General features: G+C 38.1%; 1 protein-coding gene across 5 annotated transcripts in view; it reads left to right on the plus strand.

The window, feature by feature from the left end:
* ARID4A (AT-rich interaction domain 4A) overlaps positions 1-22,600 on the plus strand; it is a 75,942-nt gene that overhangs the window by 12,279 nt on the left and 41,063 nt on the right. For 3 of the 5 annotated variants that reach the window (XM_015143782.3, XM_015143784.3, XM_015143783.3), the window contains exons 6-11: positions 8,925-9,004; positions 9,094-9,188; positions 13,625-13,757; positions 18,047-18,126; positions 19,626-19,702; positions 20,106-20,272. In XM_015143782.3, coding sequence (XP_014999268.2) covers positions 8,925-9,004; positions 9,094-9,188; positions 13,625-13,757; positions 18,047-18,126; positions 19,626-19,702; positions 20,106-20,272 — 632 coding nt within the window. Of the gene's footprint in view, positions 1-8,924; positions 9,005-9,093; positions 9,189-9,911; positions 10,478-13,624; positions 13,758-14,292; positions 14,386-18,046; positions 18,127-19,625; positions 19,703-20,105; positions 20,273-22,600 lie in introns of those variants that run through there. The other 2 variants (XM_077941066.1, XM_077941065.1) reach the window with 2 other exon arrangements.

The raw sequence follows: 22,600 nt of genomic DNA on the forward strand, positions 1-22,600 counted from the left end.
ACTATTGAAGCTAAAGCAATCTTGATCAAGAAGAACAAAACTGGAGACATACCACCTAATTTCCAAATATACTACAAAGCTATAGTAATCAAAACATCATGATACTGGCAATAAAAACAGACACATAGACCAGTGGAACAGAATAGATACCCCAGAAATAAATCCACCTATTTATGGTCATTTGATCTTTGACTAGGGTGCTGGGAGCACATACTGGGGAAAGGACAGTGTCTTCATAAATAGTGTTGGGAAAATTGGATATCTACATATAGAAGAATGGAAGTAGACCCTCATCTTACCCCATATACAAAAACTAACTCTAAGTGTATCAAAGACTTAAGACCTGAAATTGTCAAACCACTAGAGGAAAACGTAGAGGAAAATTTTTTATGACATTGGCCTGGGCATTGACTTTTTTTTTTTTTTTTAATGACCCCAAAAGCAAAATTAGACAACTGGGATTACATCAAACTAAATAGCTTCTACGCAGCAAAAGAAACAATGAAGAGAGTGAAGAGACAACCTTCGGAATTTGAAAAAATACTTGCAAACTTTGTATTTGATAAGGGGTTCATATCCAAAATTTATAAGGAACTTAAACAGCTCAATAGCAAGAAAACAACCCGATTTAGAAAATTGGCGAAGGGCTGGGTGTGGTGGCTCTCTGAACGCCTGTAATCCCAGCACTTTGGGAGGCCAAGACAGGTGGATCACTTGAGGTCAGGAGTTTGAGACCAGCATGGCCAACATGGTGAAACTCCATCTCTACTAGAATTAGCTGGGCATGGTGGCTCATGCCTGTAATCCCAGCTACTTGGGAGACTGAGGCAGGAGAACCATTTGAACCTGGGAGGTGGAGCTTGCAGTGAGCCGAGATGGCACCACTGCTCTCCAGCCTGGGTGACAGAGCAAGACTCCATCTCAAAAAAAAATTATTTAATATCAATAATATGTATTTATATTATGCAACATGTTTTGAAATATGTATACATTGTGGAATGGCTAAGCAAGCTAATTAACAGGTGGATCACTTCACAGGCTTATTTTTTGTGCGTGGTAAGAACACTCAAAATATACTCTTAGCAATTTTCAAGTACGCAATACATTGTTATTGGCTAAAACCACCATGTTGTACAATGGAGCTCTTGAACTTATTCCTTCTAACTGAAATTTTGTATCATTTAACCAATGTTTACCCAATCCCTCACCCCCACCTCCCCAACCAAGCTGCCCCCACCCCTGATAACCAACATTCTACTCTCTAATAAGAGTTTGACTTTTTAAGTGAGATCATATGGTATTTGTCCTCCTGTGCCTGGCTTATTTCACTTGGCATAATGTCCCCCAGGTTCAACCATGTTGTTACAAATGTCACGATTTCCTTCTTTTTAAAAGCTGAATAGTATTTCATTGTGTATATATGTTATATCACATTTTCTTTATACATTCATCTGCTCATAGAGACTTAAATTGATCCAATATCTTGGCTATTGTGAATAGTGCTGCAATAAACTTGGGAGTACAGATACATCTCTGACATACTAGTTTCATTCTTCGGTTATATACCCAGGAATGGAATTGCTGGATCATTTGGTAGTTCTTTTTTTTTTTTTTTTTTTTTTTTTTTTTTGAGGCGGAGTCTCACTCTGTTGCCCAGGCTGGAGTGCAGTGGCGCGATCTCGGCTCACTGCAAGCTCCACCTCCCGGGTTCCCGCCATTCTCCTGCCTCAGCCTCCCGAGTAGCTGGGACTACAGGCGCCGCCACCACGCCCGGCTAATTTTTTTGTATTTTTAGTGGAGACGGGGTTTCATTGTGTTAGCCAGGATGGTCTCGATCTCCTGACCTCGTGATCCGCCCGTCTCGGCCTCCCAAAGTGCTGGGATTACAGGCTTGAGCCACCGCGCCCGGCCTGGTAGTTCTATTTTTAGTTTTTTGAGGAACTTCTATGCTATTTTCCATGATGGCTATACTAATTTACTTTCCCACCAATGGTGGGCAAGGATTCCCTTTTCTCCATATCCTTGCCATTGCCTGTAACCTTTTATCTTCTTGATAATAGCCATTCTAGCAGGTGTGAGGTGAAATCTCTTTGTAGTTTGTATTTGCATTTCCCTGATGATTATTACTGATGTTGAACACTTCTTCACATACCTCTGGGCCATTGGTATATCTGCTTTTGAGAAATGTCTATTCAGGTCCTTTGCCCATTATTTTTATTTATTTATTTTTAGATGAGAGTCTTGCTCTGTCCCCCAGGCTGGAGTGCAGTGGCATGATCTTGGCTCACTGCAACCTCCACCTCTAGGGTTCAAGTAATTTACTCCATTATGTGAAGAATTCTATAATTTTGTTAATCATAACTGCTGTACCCTGATATAACAATAATGATACTTAATTTTCCAAAGACAGAATTCATTACTTCCTTCTCTGACTTCATTTTATACTTCTGTTTCATGCCTATTATGTCTTTTGATACCCCCTTAACTAAAATGTAGCTCATCAGTTAACTTTCTGATTCTCAGTTTCTTTATCTATAAAAGGAGGATAGTGGTTCCTACTTTGCAGAGGCTGTTGTGAGGATTAGGACATGGTAAAAGCTTAATAAGTGATAGCCAATTATATTTTAGATAAAATTAATTTACTGTTATTATTTTACTATCTTTCAGTATCAGTGCTGTGATAACAGGGAAATGAGTCTTTTGTATTTAGTAGTTGATCAGATCCTTTCATTTGAATTCTAGCTGATTAGGGTTAGGATTTGTGTGTGTGTTTGCATTGGCATTATTTTGTCTATTGTGTTTAGTATGGTTGGTGTTACCGTGAAATTCTCAGCTTTGTCATTTTCCTCTTAATAGATTTTAATATTTTAATCCCTATTAGGATTCTCTAGAGAGCCAGTAAGATATAGATAGATGATAGATAGATAGATTGATATGAGAGGGGATTTCTTAGAAGTCCCAACCTTTTTAGCACCAGGGACCGGTTTCGTGAAAGACAGTTTTTCCATGGATGGGCGTGCTGGGGGATGGTTTCAGGATGAAACTCTTCCACTTTAGATCATCAGGCATTAGCGTCTCATAAGGAATGCACAACCTATTGGTAGATCCCTTGTTGGTGCAGTTCACAAGGGTTTGCATTCCTATGAGATTCTAATGCTGCTGCTGATCTGACAGGAGGTGGAGCTCAGGTGGTAATGCTTGCTTGCGTACCACTCACCTGCTGTGCGGTCCGGTTACCAACAGGCCATGGTCTGGTATGGGTTTGTGGCCTGGGGGTCGCATACCCCAGTGTTAGAGAAATTTGCTCATGATATTATGAAGGCTGAGAATGACCATGACAGGCTGTCTGTAAGCTGGAGAACCAGGGAAGCTGAGGATATAATTCTCAATCCCAGGCCAAAGCCTTGAGAATCTGAGGAAATGCTGGTGTAAGGTGCAGAGTCCCAAAGCCAAAGAGCTTGGAGTTCTGATGTCCAAGGGCAGGAGGAGAAGAGTATCCCAGCTCCAGGAGAGAGGAAATCCCTTTCTCTCATTTTTTGTTCTGTCTGGGCCCCCGGCCAGTTGGATGGTACTTGCCCACATCGAGAGTGAATCTTCCCACTTGGTTCACTGACACACGTGCCAGTTTCCTCTGGCACACCCAGAAGTAATTGCTTTACCACTTCTCTAGGTTTTCTTAATTCAGTCAAGTTCACATCTAAAATTAACTGTCAAAATACCTAACATAATAACAGAGATACCACTTTTGGTTATATGTGTGTTCTGCTAGACTCAATGAACAATCTATTCAAAAGCCATTTTTGGCAAATATAAGACATTTCATAGAATTATTAAATCCTTGTAGTCTGACTTTTTTTCATCTTAGCATGCTGTAGAAGACAACTAAAAATAAGCTAGACTTGCTATATACAACATTAATTATTTCACTCTTAGAAAAATGATACTCTTCAGTGCCTACAAATGTTGTGTTCTTTTAGATGATAATTCTAACATGCAAGTTAAGAGAGGAAGTTTATTTTAGATAGAGCTTCTTCATGGTTTTGATAATCAGGGATGTCATGATTAATAAGTTCATAATGTTTGTTTTATAAAAAATATAGGAATATAGAAACAGGGTCTCCCTTTGTTGCCCAGGCTGGACTGCAGTGGCAATCATAGCTCCCTGCATTCCTGAACTCTTGGAATCAAGTGATCTCAGCCACTCGAGTAGTTAGAACTGCACACACATGCCACCACACCCAGCTAATTTTTAATTTTTTTTTTGTAAAGACGGAGTCTCACTGTGTTAGCCAGGCTGGTCTCCAACTCCTGGACTCAAGGGATTCTCCTGCCTTGACCTCCCAAAGCACCAGAATTACAAGTGTGAGCCATCACACCCCCCTATTGTTGAGTTTTCTGTTTGTGTTTCAGAAAATCTTGAAAAATTACATTATTTAACAAATTTATAAAGTACTCAAAAACATATATTTGTATAATTTTGTGAATTAAAAAAATCTTAGTCTGGGTGCAGTGGCTCATACCTGTAATCCCAGCACTTTGGAAGGCCAAGGTGGGCGGAACACTTGAGGCCAGGAGTTCAAGACCTCGGTCAACATGGTGAAACCCTGTCTTTACTAAAAATCCAGAAGTTAGCCGGGCCTGGTGATGTGCACCTGTAATCCAAGCTACTTGGGAGGCTGAGGCACGAGAATCACTTGAACTTGGGAGGTGGAGGTTACGGTGAGCCAAGATCACGCCACTACACTCCAGCCTGGGCAACAGAGTGAGACTCTGTCTCTAAATAAATAAATAAATCTTACACTATTTCTTTTTGTTCACTTAAAGTTGGGAGGGTTCCTATGTAAAACTGTAAAATAGTTGTTTGTATCATAATCCCCTTTTGAGAAATCCCTTTTTTAATTTTTTTAAAAAAATATTTCTATCCATGATAAGGTGTATTTAAGTGAAATGAATTTTTCCTTCCAAAAATCTGATTTTATTTCAAAGTGATTACTGAAAATTTTAAATTGTTGAAATACAGAAATTGCTGAAAAATTTTGTTTGAAATGCTGAAATTGGCCGGGCGTGGTGGCTCAAGCCTGTAATCCCAGCACTTTGGGAGGCCGAGACGGGCGGATCACGAGGTCAGGAGATCGAGAGACCATCCTGGCTAACACGGTGAAACCCCGTCTCTACTAAAATACAAAAAAAATTAGCCAGGCGAGGTGGCGGGCGCCTGTAGTCCCAGCTACTCGGGAGGCTGAGGCAGGAGAATGGCGTGAACCCGGGAGGCGGGGCTTGCAGTGAGCTGAGATCCGGCCACTGCACTCCAGCCTGGGCAACAGAGCTAGACTCCGTCTCAAAAAAAAAAAAAGAAATGCTGAAATTGTTCAAATTTTTCATCAGAACATTTTGGTTTAGGGCTGCCATTGATTAATGATAAAACGCTATGGAAAATATTTTGTTATATAAATTTGGAGTGTTGGTCTTACATTCACATTTTCCTTCTTCATACCTCCATTGAAATGTGTGTGGGTCTGGTATCTTCATCTTTGGTATTGTAGGCATTACAAAAGTTGAAAATCTTTCAGGTTTTATTCTTTTTGAAATCTTATACTTACAGATACTAATACTAACAAGAATTAAGTTGGGTTTGTGATAATTTCATGATTTAAAAATTTTAAGAGAACAGTGGTTAATTTGTTAGACTTGACACTATATGAATCATAATTTTTATATCAAATATTTGGCACCCTATTACTCAAGTGCAGATCAGTGATGTAATCATTGGAGGATGTTGTGTTTTAACTTGTCATTGTGCCTGCAGCTAGTCATTAATTTCTGGATCATTGTGTATAGCACAGCTGCTTTTTTAGAATCGTGGTTCTTTGAGTATGTGCTTCAGGAGTTTTTAATTTTTTTCACATTGTCTCCTGCATGTAAGAGAATCTAAGTGTAGGTATCTGTAGTCTAAGAGGGAGAACTGATTGAAGTAGATAAGTATTTAACATGTTGAAAGCTTTTATATAATTTTCTTTTAAAAAACGTATTCATTAAAGGTAATTGTAGGATTTGAAGGCAAAGTGTTTGCTAATAAAACAACCTTTTAAGAAAGTAATTCAGGGCCGGGCGCGGTGGCTCAAGCCTGTAATCCCAGCACTTTGGGAGGCCGAGATGGGCGGATCACGAGGTCAGGAGATCGAGACCATCCTGGCTAACACGGTGAAACCCCGTCTCTACTAAGAAATACAAAAAATAGCCGGGCGAGGTGGCAGCGCCTGTAGTCCCAGCTACTCGGGAGGCTGAGGCAGGAGAATGGCGTGAACCCGGGAGGCGGAGCTTGCAGTGAGCTGAGATCCGGCCACTGCACTCCAGCCTGGGCTACAGAGCGAGACTCCGTCTCAAAAAAAAAAAAAAAAAGAAAAAGAAAGTAATTCAGGATTGTAATTTCATAGGTAACCAACGAAAAGATTCTAAGATACCAAATGAATGTAATGTAGAATTTCTTTTTATTAGCACTAACTTATTTTGTTAGAATGGAAAAGTATCTAGAATTGCGAAATTTAGTACTAAATCTTAATAATTGTTTTTGGGTACATATATATGCTTTCTTCTTGAATGAATATGGATGTTAAGTATTTGAAGTAAAGATTATATCTTATTTCTTCATAACCTGGGGCAATGAGTTACCTTCTGAGAGCATATTCTTAACTTTATAAATGTTGGATGCTAAAATCAGAATACAGTCACAAAAGTTAAACCTATACAATTATCAAAATAATATATTGTTAGTGATTAGGAGACTATTAGGGATAAATTATAAAATTCCTTATCCCATTTCCTTGAAATATTTAAACATAGTCAAGTAGTACGATTGTTTTGTGTTTGTTTTTTAGACGAAGTTTTGCTCTTGTTCTCCAGGCTGGAGTGCAATGGTGCGATCTAGGCTCACCGCAACCGCTGCCTGCCGGGTTCAAGCGATTCTCCTGCCTCAGCCTCCGGAGTAGCTGAGATTACAGACGCGTGCCACTACACCCAGCAAATTTTGAATTTTTAATAGAGACAGGGTTTCTCCATGTTGGTCAGGCAGGTCTCCAACTCCCGACCTCAGGGGGTCCGCCCGCCTCCGCCTCCTAAAGTGCTGAGATTACAGGCGTGAGGCACCATGCCCGGCCAAGTAGTGTGGTTTTTTAAAATATGTAGTAAAGGCCTGGCGCGGTGGCTCATGCCTCTAATCCCAGCACTTTGGGAGGCTGAGGCGGGTGGATCACAAGATCGGGAGATCAAGACCATCCTGGCCAACACGGTGAAACCCGGTCTCTACTAAAAATACAAAAATGTTAGCCGGGCGTGGTGCCTGGCGCCTGTAGTCCCAGCTACTCAGGAGTCTGAGGCAGGAGAATGGCGTGAGCTCGGAAGGCGGAGCTCGGAAGGCGGAGCTTGCAGTGAGCTGAGATCACATCGTTGCACTCGCGCCTGGGCGACACAGTGAGACTCTGGCTCAAAAAAAAAAAAAGGTAGTAAAAGTAAAATATTTGAGAAAGCTATGTAATTATGATTTTTTTTTTAAGTTTCTTTCTTTCTTTCTCTTTCTTTCTTTCTTTCTTTCTTTCTTTCTTTCTTTCTTTCTTTCTTTCTGTCTTTCTGTCTTTCTGTCTTTCTTTCTGTCTTTCTTTCTGTCTTTCTTTCTTGTCTTTCTGTCTTTCTGTCTTTCTTTCTTTCGACAGAGTCTTGCTCTGTCGCCCAGGCTGGAGTGCAGTGGCGCAATCTCGGCTCATTGCAAGCTCTGCCTCCTGAGTTCACGCCATTCTCCTGCCTCAGCCTCCCGAGTAGCTGGGCCTACAGGCGCCCGCCACCACACCAGGCTAATTTTTTGTATTTTTAGTAGAGACGGGGTTTCACCATCTTAGCCAGGATGGTCTCCATGTCCTGACGTGGTGATCTGCCCACCTCAGCCTCCCAAAGTGCTGGGATTACAGGCGTGAGCCACCGCACCTGGTCTAAAGTTTCTTTTTAAAAAAACCTTTTATATTTGTGTGTTTTTATTTTTTTTGAGACAGAATCTGGTTTTGCTGTCACCCAGTGGCATAATCATGGCTCACTAACCGTGGTTGAGCCTTGGTTTCTCCCTGCTCAAGCAATAGTTCCACCATGTCCTCTCCAGTAGCTGGGACCACAGGTCCCATGGTGAGCCACCATGCCTGCACTAAAAACTTTATCTTTCTGTTTCCTTATTTCAACCTTTATTGCTAAACTACTCAGCTGGGTACAGTGGCAGATGCCTGTAATCTGAGCACTTTCCTAGGCCTAGGCGGGAGGATCATTTGAGGCCAGGAGTTTGAGACCAACCTGGGTAAAATAGCAAAATCCTATCTTTTTTTTTTTTTATTTTTTTAAACAAACTACTTATATCCTTTTCTAACAAAAGAAAGAACTTGTATCTTATGACTTTAGAATTTGGCAGCCAGTACATGTGTAGTAGGTTATCATGCAAATAAATAGAAGCAGTAAAATAATTCAGTAGCAATACCAGGAGTCAGTTTCTGGAAGTTAGGGGTACTCTAATATTAAACTTTTGTGGAAAAATCCATACTTTTTAAAAAATCAGGTTTTTGTTCATTCTCCTAGAATTGCAGTTAATTTAATATTTATGCTTTGACTAGGTTGCTAATGAGTTAAGAAGGTGGTTCTGTAGTGATAGTTCTATCAAAAAAGCCGATGGAGATACTTAAGCAGTTGTGGGCAGCCATTTAACCTGTGTTTTTGTTATCTATAGAATGAAAAATATGGCATGGTATGCTCATTGTAAAGGTTTTGAAAAATGACTAAAATAATGGTTCTTACAAATATTAAGCTCTAATTAATAGTAATAATAGCATTCTGTGCTTTTAAGTTTTTATTTCATTAGTGTGCATAAATTCTCTGATATCTTGTGCTTATTATAGTGTTTGATGATGGTGACGAGCGAACATTGAGACGTACCTCGCTTTGTCTGAAAGGAGAGAGACATTTTGCAGAGAGTGAGGTAGGGTGACATGGATGGACTATTTGGATTGAACTACAGGTACTGATCTAGAGGTAAAACGTGATTTAATTAATCTGTTTCTTATACAGACACTTGACCAGCTTCCATTAACAAATCCAGAGCATTTTGGAACTCCAGTAATTGCAAAGAAGACAAACAGGGGAAGGAGGTCTTCTCTTCCTGTGTGAGTTTTTTCGTATATGGTATCATTTTAATTACAATAATTAGAACATTAAACAAGTGATTTTCTTAGGATGGCTAAATTCATTTGGGTAAGCTTTCCATAGCATATTGTATCCTTATGTTAGACATTTTATGCTGAGTGGACCTTGTTCTTGATTATTCCCATTATTTGCCAGGAATGATAACAACTCTTATTTTAAAAAGATTATTTTTAAGTTACTTTGCCAAAGTTTTTTTTGTTTTGTTTTGGATTTTGTTTTTTGAGATGGAGTCTCGCTCTGTCGCCCAGGCTGGAGTGCGGTGGTGCAATCTCGGCTCACTGCGGCCTTGGCTAACTGCAACCTCTGCCTCCCGAGTTCAAGCAAGTCTCCTGCCTCAGCCTCCTGAGCAGCTGGGACTACAGGCACATGCCACCACACCCAGCCACTTTTTTTTTTTTTTTTTTTTTTTGTATTTTTAGTAGAGACAGGGTTTCACCGTACTGGCCAGGCTGGTCTCGAACTCCTGACCTCGTCATCCACCTGCTTCAGCCTCCCAAAGTGCTGGGATTACAGGCATGAGCCACCACGCCCAGCCTGAGCCACTGCACCCGGCCCAAAATTTTTAACTGATATGATGATTTTTCTATTTTAAGTGAGTATATGTTTTTTATTTTTTACTTCAAAAACATTTCAAACTTAAAGATTGCAAGAATAATACATGAATGTCTGTGTGAATGTCTATATACTTTTTTTTTTCCTTTTTTTTTTTTTTTTTTTTTTTTTGTGAGATGGAGTTTCACTGTGCCACCAAGGCTGGAGTGCAGTGGCACGATCTTGGCTCACTGCAGCCTTTGCCTCCCAGGTTCAAGTGATTCTCCTGCCTCAGTCTCCTGAGTAGTTGGGATTACAGATGCGCCACCACGCCTGGCTAGTTTTTGTATTTTCAGTAGAGACGGGATTTCACTATGTCGGCCAAATGGGTTTCAAACTCCTGACCTCAAGTGATTCGCCCTCCTTGGCCTCCCAAAGTGCTGGCTGGGATTATAGGTGTGAGCCACTGCGCCTGGCCTAATGTCTATGTACGCTTTATCTAGATTTACTAGTTCTTAACATTTTTCACACATTTGCTTTATGATTCCTTCTCTCTATATATACAAATTTTTTTCTTTTCTTTTTTTTTTTTTTGAGATGGAGTCTCACTCTGTCGCCAGGCTGGAGTGCAGTGGTGCAGTCTCAGCTTATTGCATCCTCTGCCTCCCGGGTTCAAGTGATTCTCCTGCCTCAACCTTCCGAGTAGCTGGAACTACAGGTGCGTGCCACCACGCCCAGCTAATTTTTGTATTTTTAGTAGAGCCAGGGTTTCACCTGTTGGCCAGGATGATTTTGATCTCTTGACCTCGTGATCCACCCGTCGCAGCCTCCCAAAGTGTTGGGCCACTCCCAGCCTATACTAATTATTTTTATATTTTGTAATAATAATTTTATTTTGCTGAACTATTTGAGAGGAAGTGGCAAGCATCATGATCCTTTATCATTAAATATTTAAGAACAAGGAGATGCTTTTACGTAACCAAAGTATGAATACCAAATTTAGAAAATTTAACATTGATGGACTACTATCATATGGTTAATATTTCAAACTTTGCCAGTTATTCCAATAAAAGCCTTTATAGCATCCCCCAGTTCCCCTGATTCCAGGATCCAATTCAAGATCATGCATTGCATTTAGTTTATATGGTTCTTGAGTCTCCTTTAATCTGAAAAAATTGTGCAGCCTTTGTTTTCCCCATGACATTGACATTTTTGAAGAATACATGACAATAGTCTTGTAATCTTTTCCCTTATATACGTTTGTCAGATTGTTTTCTCATTGTTAGATTCAGGTTATACATTATACTCCATAAGTGATGTTGTGTCCTGAAGGAAAGCCCAGCAAGAAGTATTATCAGTTTGTCCCATACCTGGTGATACTACCTTTGATCACCTGGTTAGTGTGGTGTCTGCCAAATTTCTCAACTTCAGAATTACTATAGTTACCATTTTTCCCCTTTGTAATTTGTAAATCTACGTGGAGATACTTTGAGACTACTTAAATATTCTATTCTCTGTCAAACTTCCATTTTCAAGTTTTATCTACTAATAATTCTTGCCTGAATCAGTTAGTACTATTATGATAGCAAAATGCTGATTTTTCTAATTTTTCATTCTTGCTACATTTTTTAGTTACCATTTAGCTATAATGAAATTCTTTTCCTAATGCTATGGATTCTAATTTTACTTAATGGGTTATAATTCAGGTTGTTCCAGATTTAGCCAAGGGAGCCTTTCCAGGATGGCTTCTGTGTTCTTTTGATAAGGCCTCACCATTTCTTGAGCACTTTTTCACCTTCTGGCATGACAAGGTATCCTAGGCTCATGTTAATTTTTTCCTGCGCCAACCCTGGAATTGGCCATTTCTACAAGGGTCCCTCATTTATTTTAGTGGGAAATAAGATTTAGAAACCAAGAACCCAGTATTAGATATGTACTCACTGCTCCTGGGGAGTATATAATGAGTATTTTTAAAGGCAAAGTCAAATAACACCTAAGCTGCAAACCAGAAAGTAATAAAAGACCTCTGAGGACCCTAAATGGAAATCCCAACTCAGCCATATACTAGATATATCACTTCGGGAAAATTACTTAACCTCTTTATAGTTAACTGCATTTATGTATAATAACTCAAATCTTCACAAAACCTGCAAGATATTCTCAATTTATAGCTGAGGAAAATGGGAATGGTAATGGCTTGCTGGTTTTTGTATTAGATAATGTATACAATTTTCTTTTTTGTTGTTGTTGTTTTTGTTTTTTGTTTTTTTGAGCCAGAGTCTCACTTTGTCACCCAGACTGGAGCGTAGTGATGTGATCTCAGCTCATTGCAACCTCTGCCTCCCAGGTTCAAGTGATTCTCGTGCCTCAGCCTCCCGAGTAGCCAGGACTACAGGTGTGTGATACCACACCTGGCTAATTTTTGTATTTTAGTAGAGATGGGGTTTTATCATATTCGCCAGGCTGGTCTCCAACTCCTGACCAAGGGATCCACCTGCTTTGGCCTCCCAAAGTGCTGGGATTACAGGCATGAACCACTGCGCCCAGCCGATAATGTATATAAATTTATCAGTGTGTAATAAGTACTCAGGACATGATATATATTTAATAATTCAATACCCAGTATTTTATTTATGAACTACCTCCATAGACTTCTACTGAAAACTCCCTTATACTTATTTTATAATTTTAACAAGTTGAGTTATCAGGTTTCTCAGAGTGCAGCCGATTGGAAGATGTGTCAAAAGGAAATATAGGAAAAATTAGCAGATGCAGTCAATAAAGAAAACTGTGGAGTCTCACAGCTGAGAAGTCTATGAGAAGAAAAGAAGGACTAAAACCATAAAAATATAATGAACTAAGTGGTTTTGAGCCATTTAAGAATTAATAAGAGTTAATAGCTCTGTGTACTTTAGTAAACTCCAACATTATCAATATATTGCGGGATGTCTTCAAGAAGATGTCAAATTCAATATACATTCATTAGGAGCTCAAATGGGGAATACATAGTTATTTTTATTTTAAAAGTGTAGGCTTGGCTGGGCACGGTGCCTCACACCTGTAGTTCCAGCACTTTGAGAGGCCGAGGTGGGTGGATCATGAGGTCAGGAGTTCAAGACCAGCCTGGCCAACATGGTGAAACCCTGTCTCTTCTAAAAATACAAAAATTAGCTAGGTGTGGTGGCACATGCCTATAATCCCAGCTACTCGGGAGGCTGAGGCAGGAGAATCGCTTGAACCCCGGGAGGCAGAGGTTGCAGTAAGCTGAGATAGTAACACTGCACTCCAGCCTGGGTGACAAAGCGAGACTCCATTTCCAAATATACACACACACACACGTATGTACATATATATACACATATATACACACACATATATATAAATATGTATGCTTAAAATTTGTTGACACTTAAGGGTAAACTTTAGTTACCCAGATAAGTTACCTTAAGTAAACCCTTATGGGTGTTTTCATAGCCAGATATTTTCGTAGCCAGTTAGAAAATTAAAGTTATGTTATCTGGCATAAAAATAGAAAGGCAATCTTAAAAAAAAAAAGTATTTGGCATAATAAGTATTTAATGGTGTTGTAATTAGGTTTTTCTGTCCCAGCTGGTGTTGGCATGAGAGCCTAAGCCTAAGCACTCACTGATCTAGTGAAGTGGACTCAGAGTTACCATAGACAGCTCAGGACTACATACTTCTGTGAGGCTAAGGAAGGACCCATGTCTTCAATTATAATAAGAATGAAGAGGCTACTACTTCAGGGTAATCCATTAGGAATTGAATTGACTATATTAAATTCACAGTACTCTGTATCAAATAATTATTTGTGTTAGGATAATGATCAAGTTATTCTAACTTTTAGTACTGAAGATGAAAAGGAAGAAGAAAGTAGTGAAGAGGAAGATGAAGACAAGCGCCGTCTCAATGATGAATTACTAGGAAAAGTTGTAAGTGTGGTGTCTGCAACTGAGAGGACTGAATGGTACCCTGCTTTGGTAGGTAAAGTTTCTTTGCAAAGTTAATCAGCCATCTAAATATTTGTTTAAAATGGATTTTTAAAAAGCATTTAAAATATTTTGAAAATATTAAACAAATTTGGACTTTATTGGAGATTTTTTTAATTGAATAATCATAGTCAGGTCCAGAATACTTCACTGTCTTCTTTGGTTATTCTTTTTTTAATTCTATATAGCCTTTTATTGAGCTCTTTTGTATTTCTTCCCTCATAATATGTCCAATGGCTTTTTACTCTATTCCCATTACCATGGGTTCCCTTAACTTGATTCTTGAATTCTTTCTTTTCTATTAATTCAGACTAATTTTCCAGCACTAACTTTTATAGAGAAATATTTTTTTCTTTCTGTTGAGACAGGGTCTCACTCTGCTGCCAATGCTGGAGTGCAGTGATGTGAGCACAGCTCACTGCAGCTTCAGCCTCTTGGGCTCAGGCATTCCTCCTGTTTCAGCCTCCCAAGCAGCTACAACTACAGGCATGCGCCTCCACACCTGGCTATTTTTTATTTTTTGTAGAGATGTAGCCTCCCGATGTTTCCCAGGCCAGTCTCAAACTCCTGGGCTCAAGCAGTCTTCTCACTTTGGCCTCCCAAGGGGCTGGGATTACAGGTATGAGCCAGTATGCCTGGCTGAGAAATCTTTTTACAATATAAATTTAGTCATGATCGTCCCATTCTCAGAAATAGAAAACCTTCAGTGAGTCTGCCTAGTTGATCAGTTTTGCATTTTTTTAAATGGATGTTTGAGGCCATCCCTGGCTCTCAGTTTATTTCCTATTTTTAGTGTAAACTATACTCAAGTTGTTTAACTGCCCCATATGTAGGATACATCACTCCTCTAAGCCTTTATCCCTGCCTTAAATTAATTAGCATTTACTGAGGATCTGCAGTGAGTTCAGCTTTGTTCAAAGTTCTTTAGAAGAGGCTTAAATGTATTGCCTTCAAGAAGCTTACTGTAGACATGTAAGAGATTACATAGTTATTAAAGATTGTATAGTAAATAAAAAAAATTTGGTACAGAGTGGAGTAAGAAAGGATGAAAGGAGGGATTCACCTACATTTGAAGGAAGATTTTGGAAATGACAACTTTTAGGTGGGTTGGTAGAGAAAGCTAATTTTTGCTTACACAGAGAAGGAGTAAGAAGAAGAGATACACAAGAGAATTATTTCAGAGAGGAGTAAAAAATAATTGGAAATTAATGTCTTTTCTTCTCTTCCTACTCCTTTACTTCTTCCTCCACTTCCTCATCCCCTCTTAAATATCTCTTAAAGTTCAACTCAAGTCCTACCTTCTTTGCAGAGTCTCTCTTAAATACTCTTCTTTTGTTTTGTTTTTGAGAGAGGGTCTTTGTCGCCCAGACTGGAGTGCAGTGATGTGATCACAGCTCACTGCAGCCTTCACCTCCCTGGGCTCAGGTGATCCTCCCACCTCAGCCTGCTGAGTAGCTTGGGACCACAGGTGTACGTCAGCACACCTGGCTAATTTTTGTATTTTTTTGTGGAGACGTGGTTTCACCATGTTGTCCAGGCTGGTCTCGAACTCCTGGGCTCAAACGATGACCTTGGCCTTCCGAGGTGCTGGAATCAACAGGTGTGAGCCACTGCGCCTGGCCCTAAATACTCTTAACATAAGTATGCCCCTTTGAATTTTGGTATCACTTATCTCTAATAATAATTGTGGCACAAAATGTATCTCAAATTAGATTATAATCCTGTAAAGAGCTGAAAGTATATTTTTAGCTTTCTGTGTGCGTGTAAATATATTACTCAGTTCATAGATAATAGATTTAATTTATATGAGGAAAGTCTGAAAGTCCCTTGAACCTTTCAGTTGTATAGAAAAATAAGTAATTTGGAATTTGGATGCAGAATATTCAGATTTTAGGTTTGCCAAGAGTTTTTTTTTTTTTTTAATAAATTCTTTTATTTATTCAGATTTATCATTTACCAGGGGATATTGCAAATAAAAAATGAGTAGGACACTTTTCTTACATTTGGTGATTTTATGTATAATGTACAGAATAATCCAAGTAACAGTAATATAAAATAGTATATGTTCAATATTAGGACTCCCTGGCCTGAGAGATTACATTTATTTGAGGAAAATACAGAAAGCCTTCACAAAGCAGGTGCTTTTGAGCTGAGCTTTGAAGGATTTAAAGATAGTAGGCAAAGCTTCACTAGAGGAAACAAAAAAATAGGTTAAAAAAAATAGCATGCCTGTAATCCCAGCACTTTGGGAGGCCAAGGTGGGCAGATCACAAGGTCAGGAGATCGAGACCATTCTGGCTAACACGGTGAAACCCTGTCTCTACTAAAAACACAAAAAATTAGCCGGGCATGGTGGCGGGCGCCTGTAGTCCCAGCTACTCGGGAGGCCAAGGCAGGAGAATGATGTGAACCCGGAAGACGGAGCTTGCAGTGAGCCGAGATCGTGCCACTGCACTCCAGCCTGGGCAACAGAGCAAGACTCCGTCTCAAAAAAAAAGGAATGGGTTTGTTCACGGAACTGTTTGCTCTGGGAATCCATTTTGGCTAAATATTAAATGTGAGTCGGAGAATAATAGAAAATATACCTGTGAACATAATTTGATTCTAGGGCGGAAGGGTCTTTAAAAGTTCGCCTAAAGAATTTGGGCATAATTCTGCAGAGAATTTTCCAGAAGAGTGATGTTATTTGAGCTACATGTTTAGGAATGTGAATGAAGAATGGCATGTTACTAGAAAGACTGGAGGTGGCAGGAATCTATTTGAAGGCCATTAAATAGTTCATAGGTGAGGTAATTAGACCTTGGATTATGCCTATTCATCCTTTAAAATTTACTTTAAGCTTTTCCTGCCACACCTTTTCCTTGCCCAGGTTAGGCAAAATCTCCCTCCTCAATGTTTTCATATTATTATGTGCTAGTGGTATCACTGTACTTATCCTCCATTGTGTTCTTTTTGTGTATCTTTTTCTGTTTGCCCCTCTAGTACACTGTTAGCTCCTTGAGGGTTGGCACGGCTATATTATTAGTCTAATAATTACCAGCACCTAGCAAACAAACAAAAAATACTTCCATCTGGTGTTAAGACAGCTGATGTGACTGCCAAGAATATTCAATTATCTGGATATACACTGTTCAGTATGATAACCATGAACCATGTGTGGCCATTTAAGTTTAAATGTAACTTAATTAAAATAAAATAGAATTAAAAACTCAGTCTCTCAGTTGCACCAGCCACATTTCAAGTGTTTAGCACCATGTGACTCACTGCCACTGTATAGGGCAGTACAGATACAGAACATTTCCATCAGTGCACAAAGGTCTGTGAATGGTGCTGGAATGTAGCAGAGAGAGGCTAGTGTTAGGGAGAGCATGAACAGATACATTTAAGCAATTTTTTAAAAATATGAAGTTCTATAAAGGATGCAGAGATTATTTACCAATGATACTGCTAAGATACTATTTTCAGAAGTTAAGAAATTAAAAAGTTCTTTGTTCATGTTTTAACTTGTTTTAATTACTAACGATTGTACATATCTTGGTTAAAAAAGGTAACATAGATTTTTTTTTTATGACCAGATTTCAAAAAATTCTTATTCAAGTATATTTTAAAAAATTATATGCCAAATTTTCATCACAGATTATACAATTTAGTTTTTGACAATAATTTAGCTTAGAATAAATCCTGATATTTTTAAAGTGCTGGTCACATTTTAATTTATATTTCTTTTCTTTTTGAAATGGGGTCTCACTCTGTCGCCCAGGCTGGAGTGCAGTGTCGTGATCTTGGCTTACTGCAGCCTCCATCTCCTGGGATGAACTGATGTTACCATCCCAGCTTTTTGAGTAGCTGGGACTATAGGCACACACCACCACACCAGGCTAATTTTTGGTATTTTTGGTAGAGACAGTGTCTCACTATGCCACCCAGGCTGGTCTTGAACTTCTGAGCTCAAGCTATCTGTCCACCTTGACCTCCCAAAGTGCTGGGATTACATGCATCAGTCACTAGACCTGGCCCTGTATTTCATTAATTATTCATTTTATAATCTAATGACTATGGATAAAATAAATTTCTAGACAACCAATATGCTAAACAAAATATATAAGGGTATCTTTTTTTGTATGTAATTCCTTAATAATAGGGGCTATTTATAATGAAGCTGTTTTTTGTAAAAGATGATCTATCTGAGAAGTTAGGGGATCCAGAATTGTTCTTTTGAAAAATATGCTTTTTCTGAGCACAGGAAATAGGAATCAATCTGTTCTTATTTTATATTTCAGGTAATATCTCCCAGCTGTAATGATGACATCACAGTGAAAAAGGATCAGTGTTTAGTTCGATCATTTATTGATTCTAAATTGTGAGTAATGAATTATTTAATGATGTTACATGGGAGGAAAAAATATGGAATTACAATGATAGAGCGCTCCCCCACCAAAACTTTATTTTTCATAGTCTAATCATTCATGAACTGAGAAGTTGTTACCTAATACATTTTGACTTTTTGTAATGTAGGGTATTTTTCACTAACACATTTTGTATAAAATCTGTGAACAACATTATGTGAGAACAATATTAAGTTTTTTTTTAGCAAAGCATGGTATTTATTTTTTTCCTTAATTGTAAAATTCTATATTTTCATCATGTGTAGTATGTGACATTTATTATTAACTCCGAAGCTTATTTTTATTTTTTATTTTTTTTATTTTTTTTTGAGACAGAGTCTCGCTCTGTTGCCCAGGCTGGAGTGCAGTGGCGCGATCTTGGCTCACTGCAAGCTCCGCCTCCTGGTTTCATGCCATTCTCATGCCTCTGTCTCCGGAGGTGCTGGGACTACAGTCGCCCGCCACCACGCCTGGCTAATTTTTTGTATTTTCAGTAGAGATGGGGTTTCACCCTGTTAACCAGGATGGTCTCGATCTCCTGACCTTGTGATCTGCCTGTCTCGGCCTCCCATAGTGCTGGGATTACAAGCGTGAGCCACTTTGCCCGGCCTGAAGCTTATTTTTTTAATCTACATTACAAGGGCAATTATTTTGACTTTTTTCATGATTAAAATCCAGACTTTTGGGCCGGGCGCGGTTGCTGACGCCCAGCCAAGGCGGGCAGATCATGAGCTCAGGAGATCGAGACCATCCTGGCCAACATGGTGAAACCCCGTCTCTACTAAAATATCAAAAATTAGCCGGGTATGGTGGCATGCCTGTAGTCCTAGCTACTTGGGAGGCTGAGGCAAGGGAATCACTTGAACCTGGGAGGCAGAGGTTGCAGTGAGCTGAGATCGCACCACTGCACTCCAGCCTGGCGACAGAGTGAGACTCTGTCTCAAAAAAAATGAAATCCAGACTTATAAAAACTTTTTCCTAACCTCATCTCTGCTTTGTGATCAAAAAAGTGAAATTAAAAAAGTTTTTCTGAGTTATAGTTCTCTGTGAAAAATTTAATACTATAATATATCTTATAGTGGTAAAAATATTTCAATATTACTATCTAGTAAATGTGCTTTTTTACTAAAATGAAAAATAAATTTCACAAATATTAAAGTAGACATTGTTGTCTACAAGTGTTGAAAACATGCTGATATAAATTACCCCGTACTATCTGTAGGAGGAATGTATAGATTGAAATATTGTGAATGTGAGGCCCTCAATGTACTTTGATATATAAAACTTCAGAATTAAGATAACTAGCTTTGCCTGTATTACCTCTTCTTACCTTTTATTAAGGAGTAAGTTAAAAACATTTTATAGGCAATATTTTGATTTTCAGGTTTTTATTTTTCTATATGTCAACATGTACTATTTAAGTAATAATTTGTATTGAATAAGTTATTTTCCTCCCCTTCTTCTTGATAATTAGTTACTCTATAGCAAGAAAGGACATTAAGCAAGTAGACATTCTCAATCTACCGGAATCTGAGCTCTCCAGTAAACCAGGTAAAATAAGGATGAATTACCCTGTTATTTTATGTTGTGGCTCTATATGGAAAATAGCAAATAAAGCAAGACTGATACTCTCTGGTGCCACCATTTTAAGTGTTTAGAGTTGATAACCAATCTTACTTGATTTTTTTTTTAATGTCTAGATATATTTGATGTGTGATTATTAGATAAGTTTAATTTTTCATATTTTACCATTAAGATGTCTCACAGTATTCTGTAAAGTAATAACAAATTTTATATAACATTGTAACTTATGAAATATGTTCAAGCTTACTGTATCATTTTATAAATGACAGCTGAATTTGAATTCAGATCTTCTGATTCTGAATGCCATGCCTTTTCTTTTGTTCTATGCTGCTAATTCCAAGCAACTGCTGAAGTACATTTTCACTCTTAGGGCTTCAGAAAGCAAGCATCTTCTTAAAAACTAGAGTTGTTCCTGATAATTGGAAAATGGATATAAGTGAAATCCTTGAGTCATCCAGTAGTGATGATGAAGATGGCCCAGCTGAAGAAAATGATGAAGAAAAGGAAAAGGAGGTCAAAAAGACAGAAGAAGAGGTGGTAGGTGTAATTTCATGTTTGTAACAAATAAAAACATCTTAATATTCTCTAGTGAAGATAATACCTTCATATATTTTTCCCTCTGTTTAGATTCTGTATTATTTGTTTCCATTTCTAGCATTGCTTGATTTGGGTGTTGAGGAAGGTTTTTGGCTCATAGCATAGTGTGTAAATCAGAACTAATTTTTAGTAAGAGGTTACAAGAAAATACTTTTCAGGTTAGTTAATCAACAAGTGCACGCTGGTTTTTTCGGGGTGTTTTCCAAAACAACCCAGAAGGGAAAAAAAAAAAGTTTTAGGTATTTTATATGTGTTAACTCATTTAAACTACCACCGTATAAAGTAACTGTTGTTATCCTACTTTAAAGGTAAGGAAAGGGAGGTTCAAAAAAGTTAAGTAACTTTCCCAAGGTGGCACAACTAAAATGGGAAGGATAGGGATTTGCACCCAGGTCTGGCCTGTCTCAACTTTAAAACCTCTTTCAGACATTTCACAATATTTCAAGGATAATAAGGGAAAAAAAAAAAATCCTATCCAAACCCCAAAGACAATTTCATTTGGCAATTTGGTAAATCATAGAAAAGATTTAGATTGTGTGTTCTAAGTGCTAATGGTTTTCTTAGTAATATTGCCATGTCATTTATAATGTGCGTATAATTGTAGGAAATCATCCATGGAATACTGCATGATTGCTTATATGAATACTGTTGTCTATTCTGCAGTGTTGTATCAAATGGGGTAAACTGTCTAGTGTATTTTTGGTTGTTATGGGGTAAAAGGGCTTAGGGGCAAGACAAAGACAATGAATTTACTGAAAAGGGGGACCTATTTGAGCATGAAAAATATTTGCCTGGAAAAATGTGGGATGCTTCTGTTTTAAATACACAAATACGAATTTATGAAATGAAATGAGTATACTCGTAAGTGATGAAGGGCATACGCTATTTCTTTCCTTTTACTTCCCCTGCAGTATTTGGTTTTTTTACACTCTGAAATCAGAATGGCGGTTCATACTTACAGGCTGCCTACAGAGTTGCCATAGTAACATGCTGTTGGTTTTAAGTGAGCATGCTCGGAAAGACAGGAAGGTTTAGCAGAGGCTTGGCAGGTTGCCAATGGAGGTTTGCCAGATGCTTTGAAATGGGCTGTCTTTCTTTTCCTTTCATGTAATGTCTGATTTTTATGTGGAAGAGAATGTAAGTAGTGCTGTATAACCCTGCGGATGCTATGCCCTAAGAGGGAAAGCAAATATTTGCAAGTCAGACTGAAAAATGTCCAGACCCTGTACTGATTAAGTAGAAGGGGAATCTAACCACTTTGCATTTGAAAGAAAATGCAGCATATAGGTAAGATTTTTTTTTGTATGTTTAGTTACCATTTTGATTGCCAAAGACGGGATTAAATAAGAATTTTAGGTATTGATGATGTAGCTGATATGGAAGGACTCAGAACCAAGAAATATTCTTTCTTGTAAAAAAGACAGTAGGAGTCTATTTTTAGAATATCAATGGATGAAGGCTATTTTTCTGAAACAAGATAGATTTTGAAATGAAAATGATAATGAGATAGTTTGGCAAAATTCAGGATTTAAAGTCAGAATATTAAATGTGAATTTTGTATTTTATCTGTATTTATTTATAGATTATATATTTTCAGGGTAATTAGGCCACATTTTCATGGTGTGAACTGTTGCAAATCTGTGATTTAGCTTTTGTTTTTTAAATTAACATTAGTTAGGATCTTATACTGTCCAATATTGAAGAAAGATTAGCCTCTTTATTTTTGCTAATACTTTTAATTGCTATCCCTTCCAGAATGCATTTTCCCTACCCCCCCCCCACCCTCTAAAAACCCTGAAATTTTAAACAAAGAGGGTAAAAAGAGCTTTGTAGAAAGTTGCAGAGGGAGACTATAAAATAGTAAATTGTAAGTAGTGGTCTTATTACAATGATCCATTTCATAAATATTGTAATGTTTTATTCAAGCTGTGAGTATACATTAGTATAAAAGAACGAAGAGCAGAGGCAAAGCTCTGTTACCTATTGTTTGCAGGTAATAGTAAATAAATTTTTAAAGGTAAGAAAGCTTATAAGGATAGTATCTTCTTAAAATGTGTCATGTAAATTATGAGCCTGTTAAAATTAAGTGGATCAGGATGCTTTTCATCTACTGAAAAATAACAGCAAAATTACAGAATTTAGGCACTGATTCATATGATTATTTATTTTTCAGATGGTCAATTTCATAGCATATGTTTTATTGAATTATTGAACTAATTCTTTGACTATACAGGAAGATTTTCTTGAGTGAAATTTTGTTGCTTTAGA

The sequence above is a fragment of the Macaca mulatta genome, chromosome 7, assembly GCF_049350105.2.
Source record: "Macaca mulatta isolate MMU2019108-1 chromosome 7, T2T-MMU8v2.0, whole genome shotgun sequence".
In the NCBI taxonomy this organism is placed as follows: Eukaryota; Metazoa; Chordata; class Mammalia; order Primates; family Cercopithecidae; genus Macaca; species Macaca mulatta.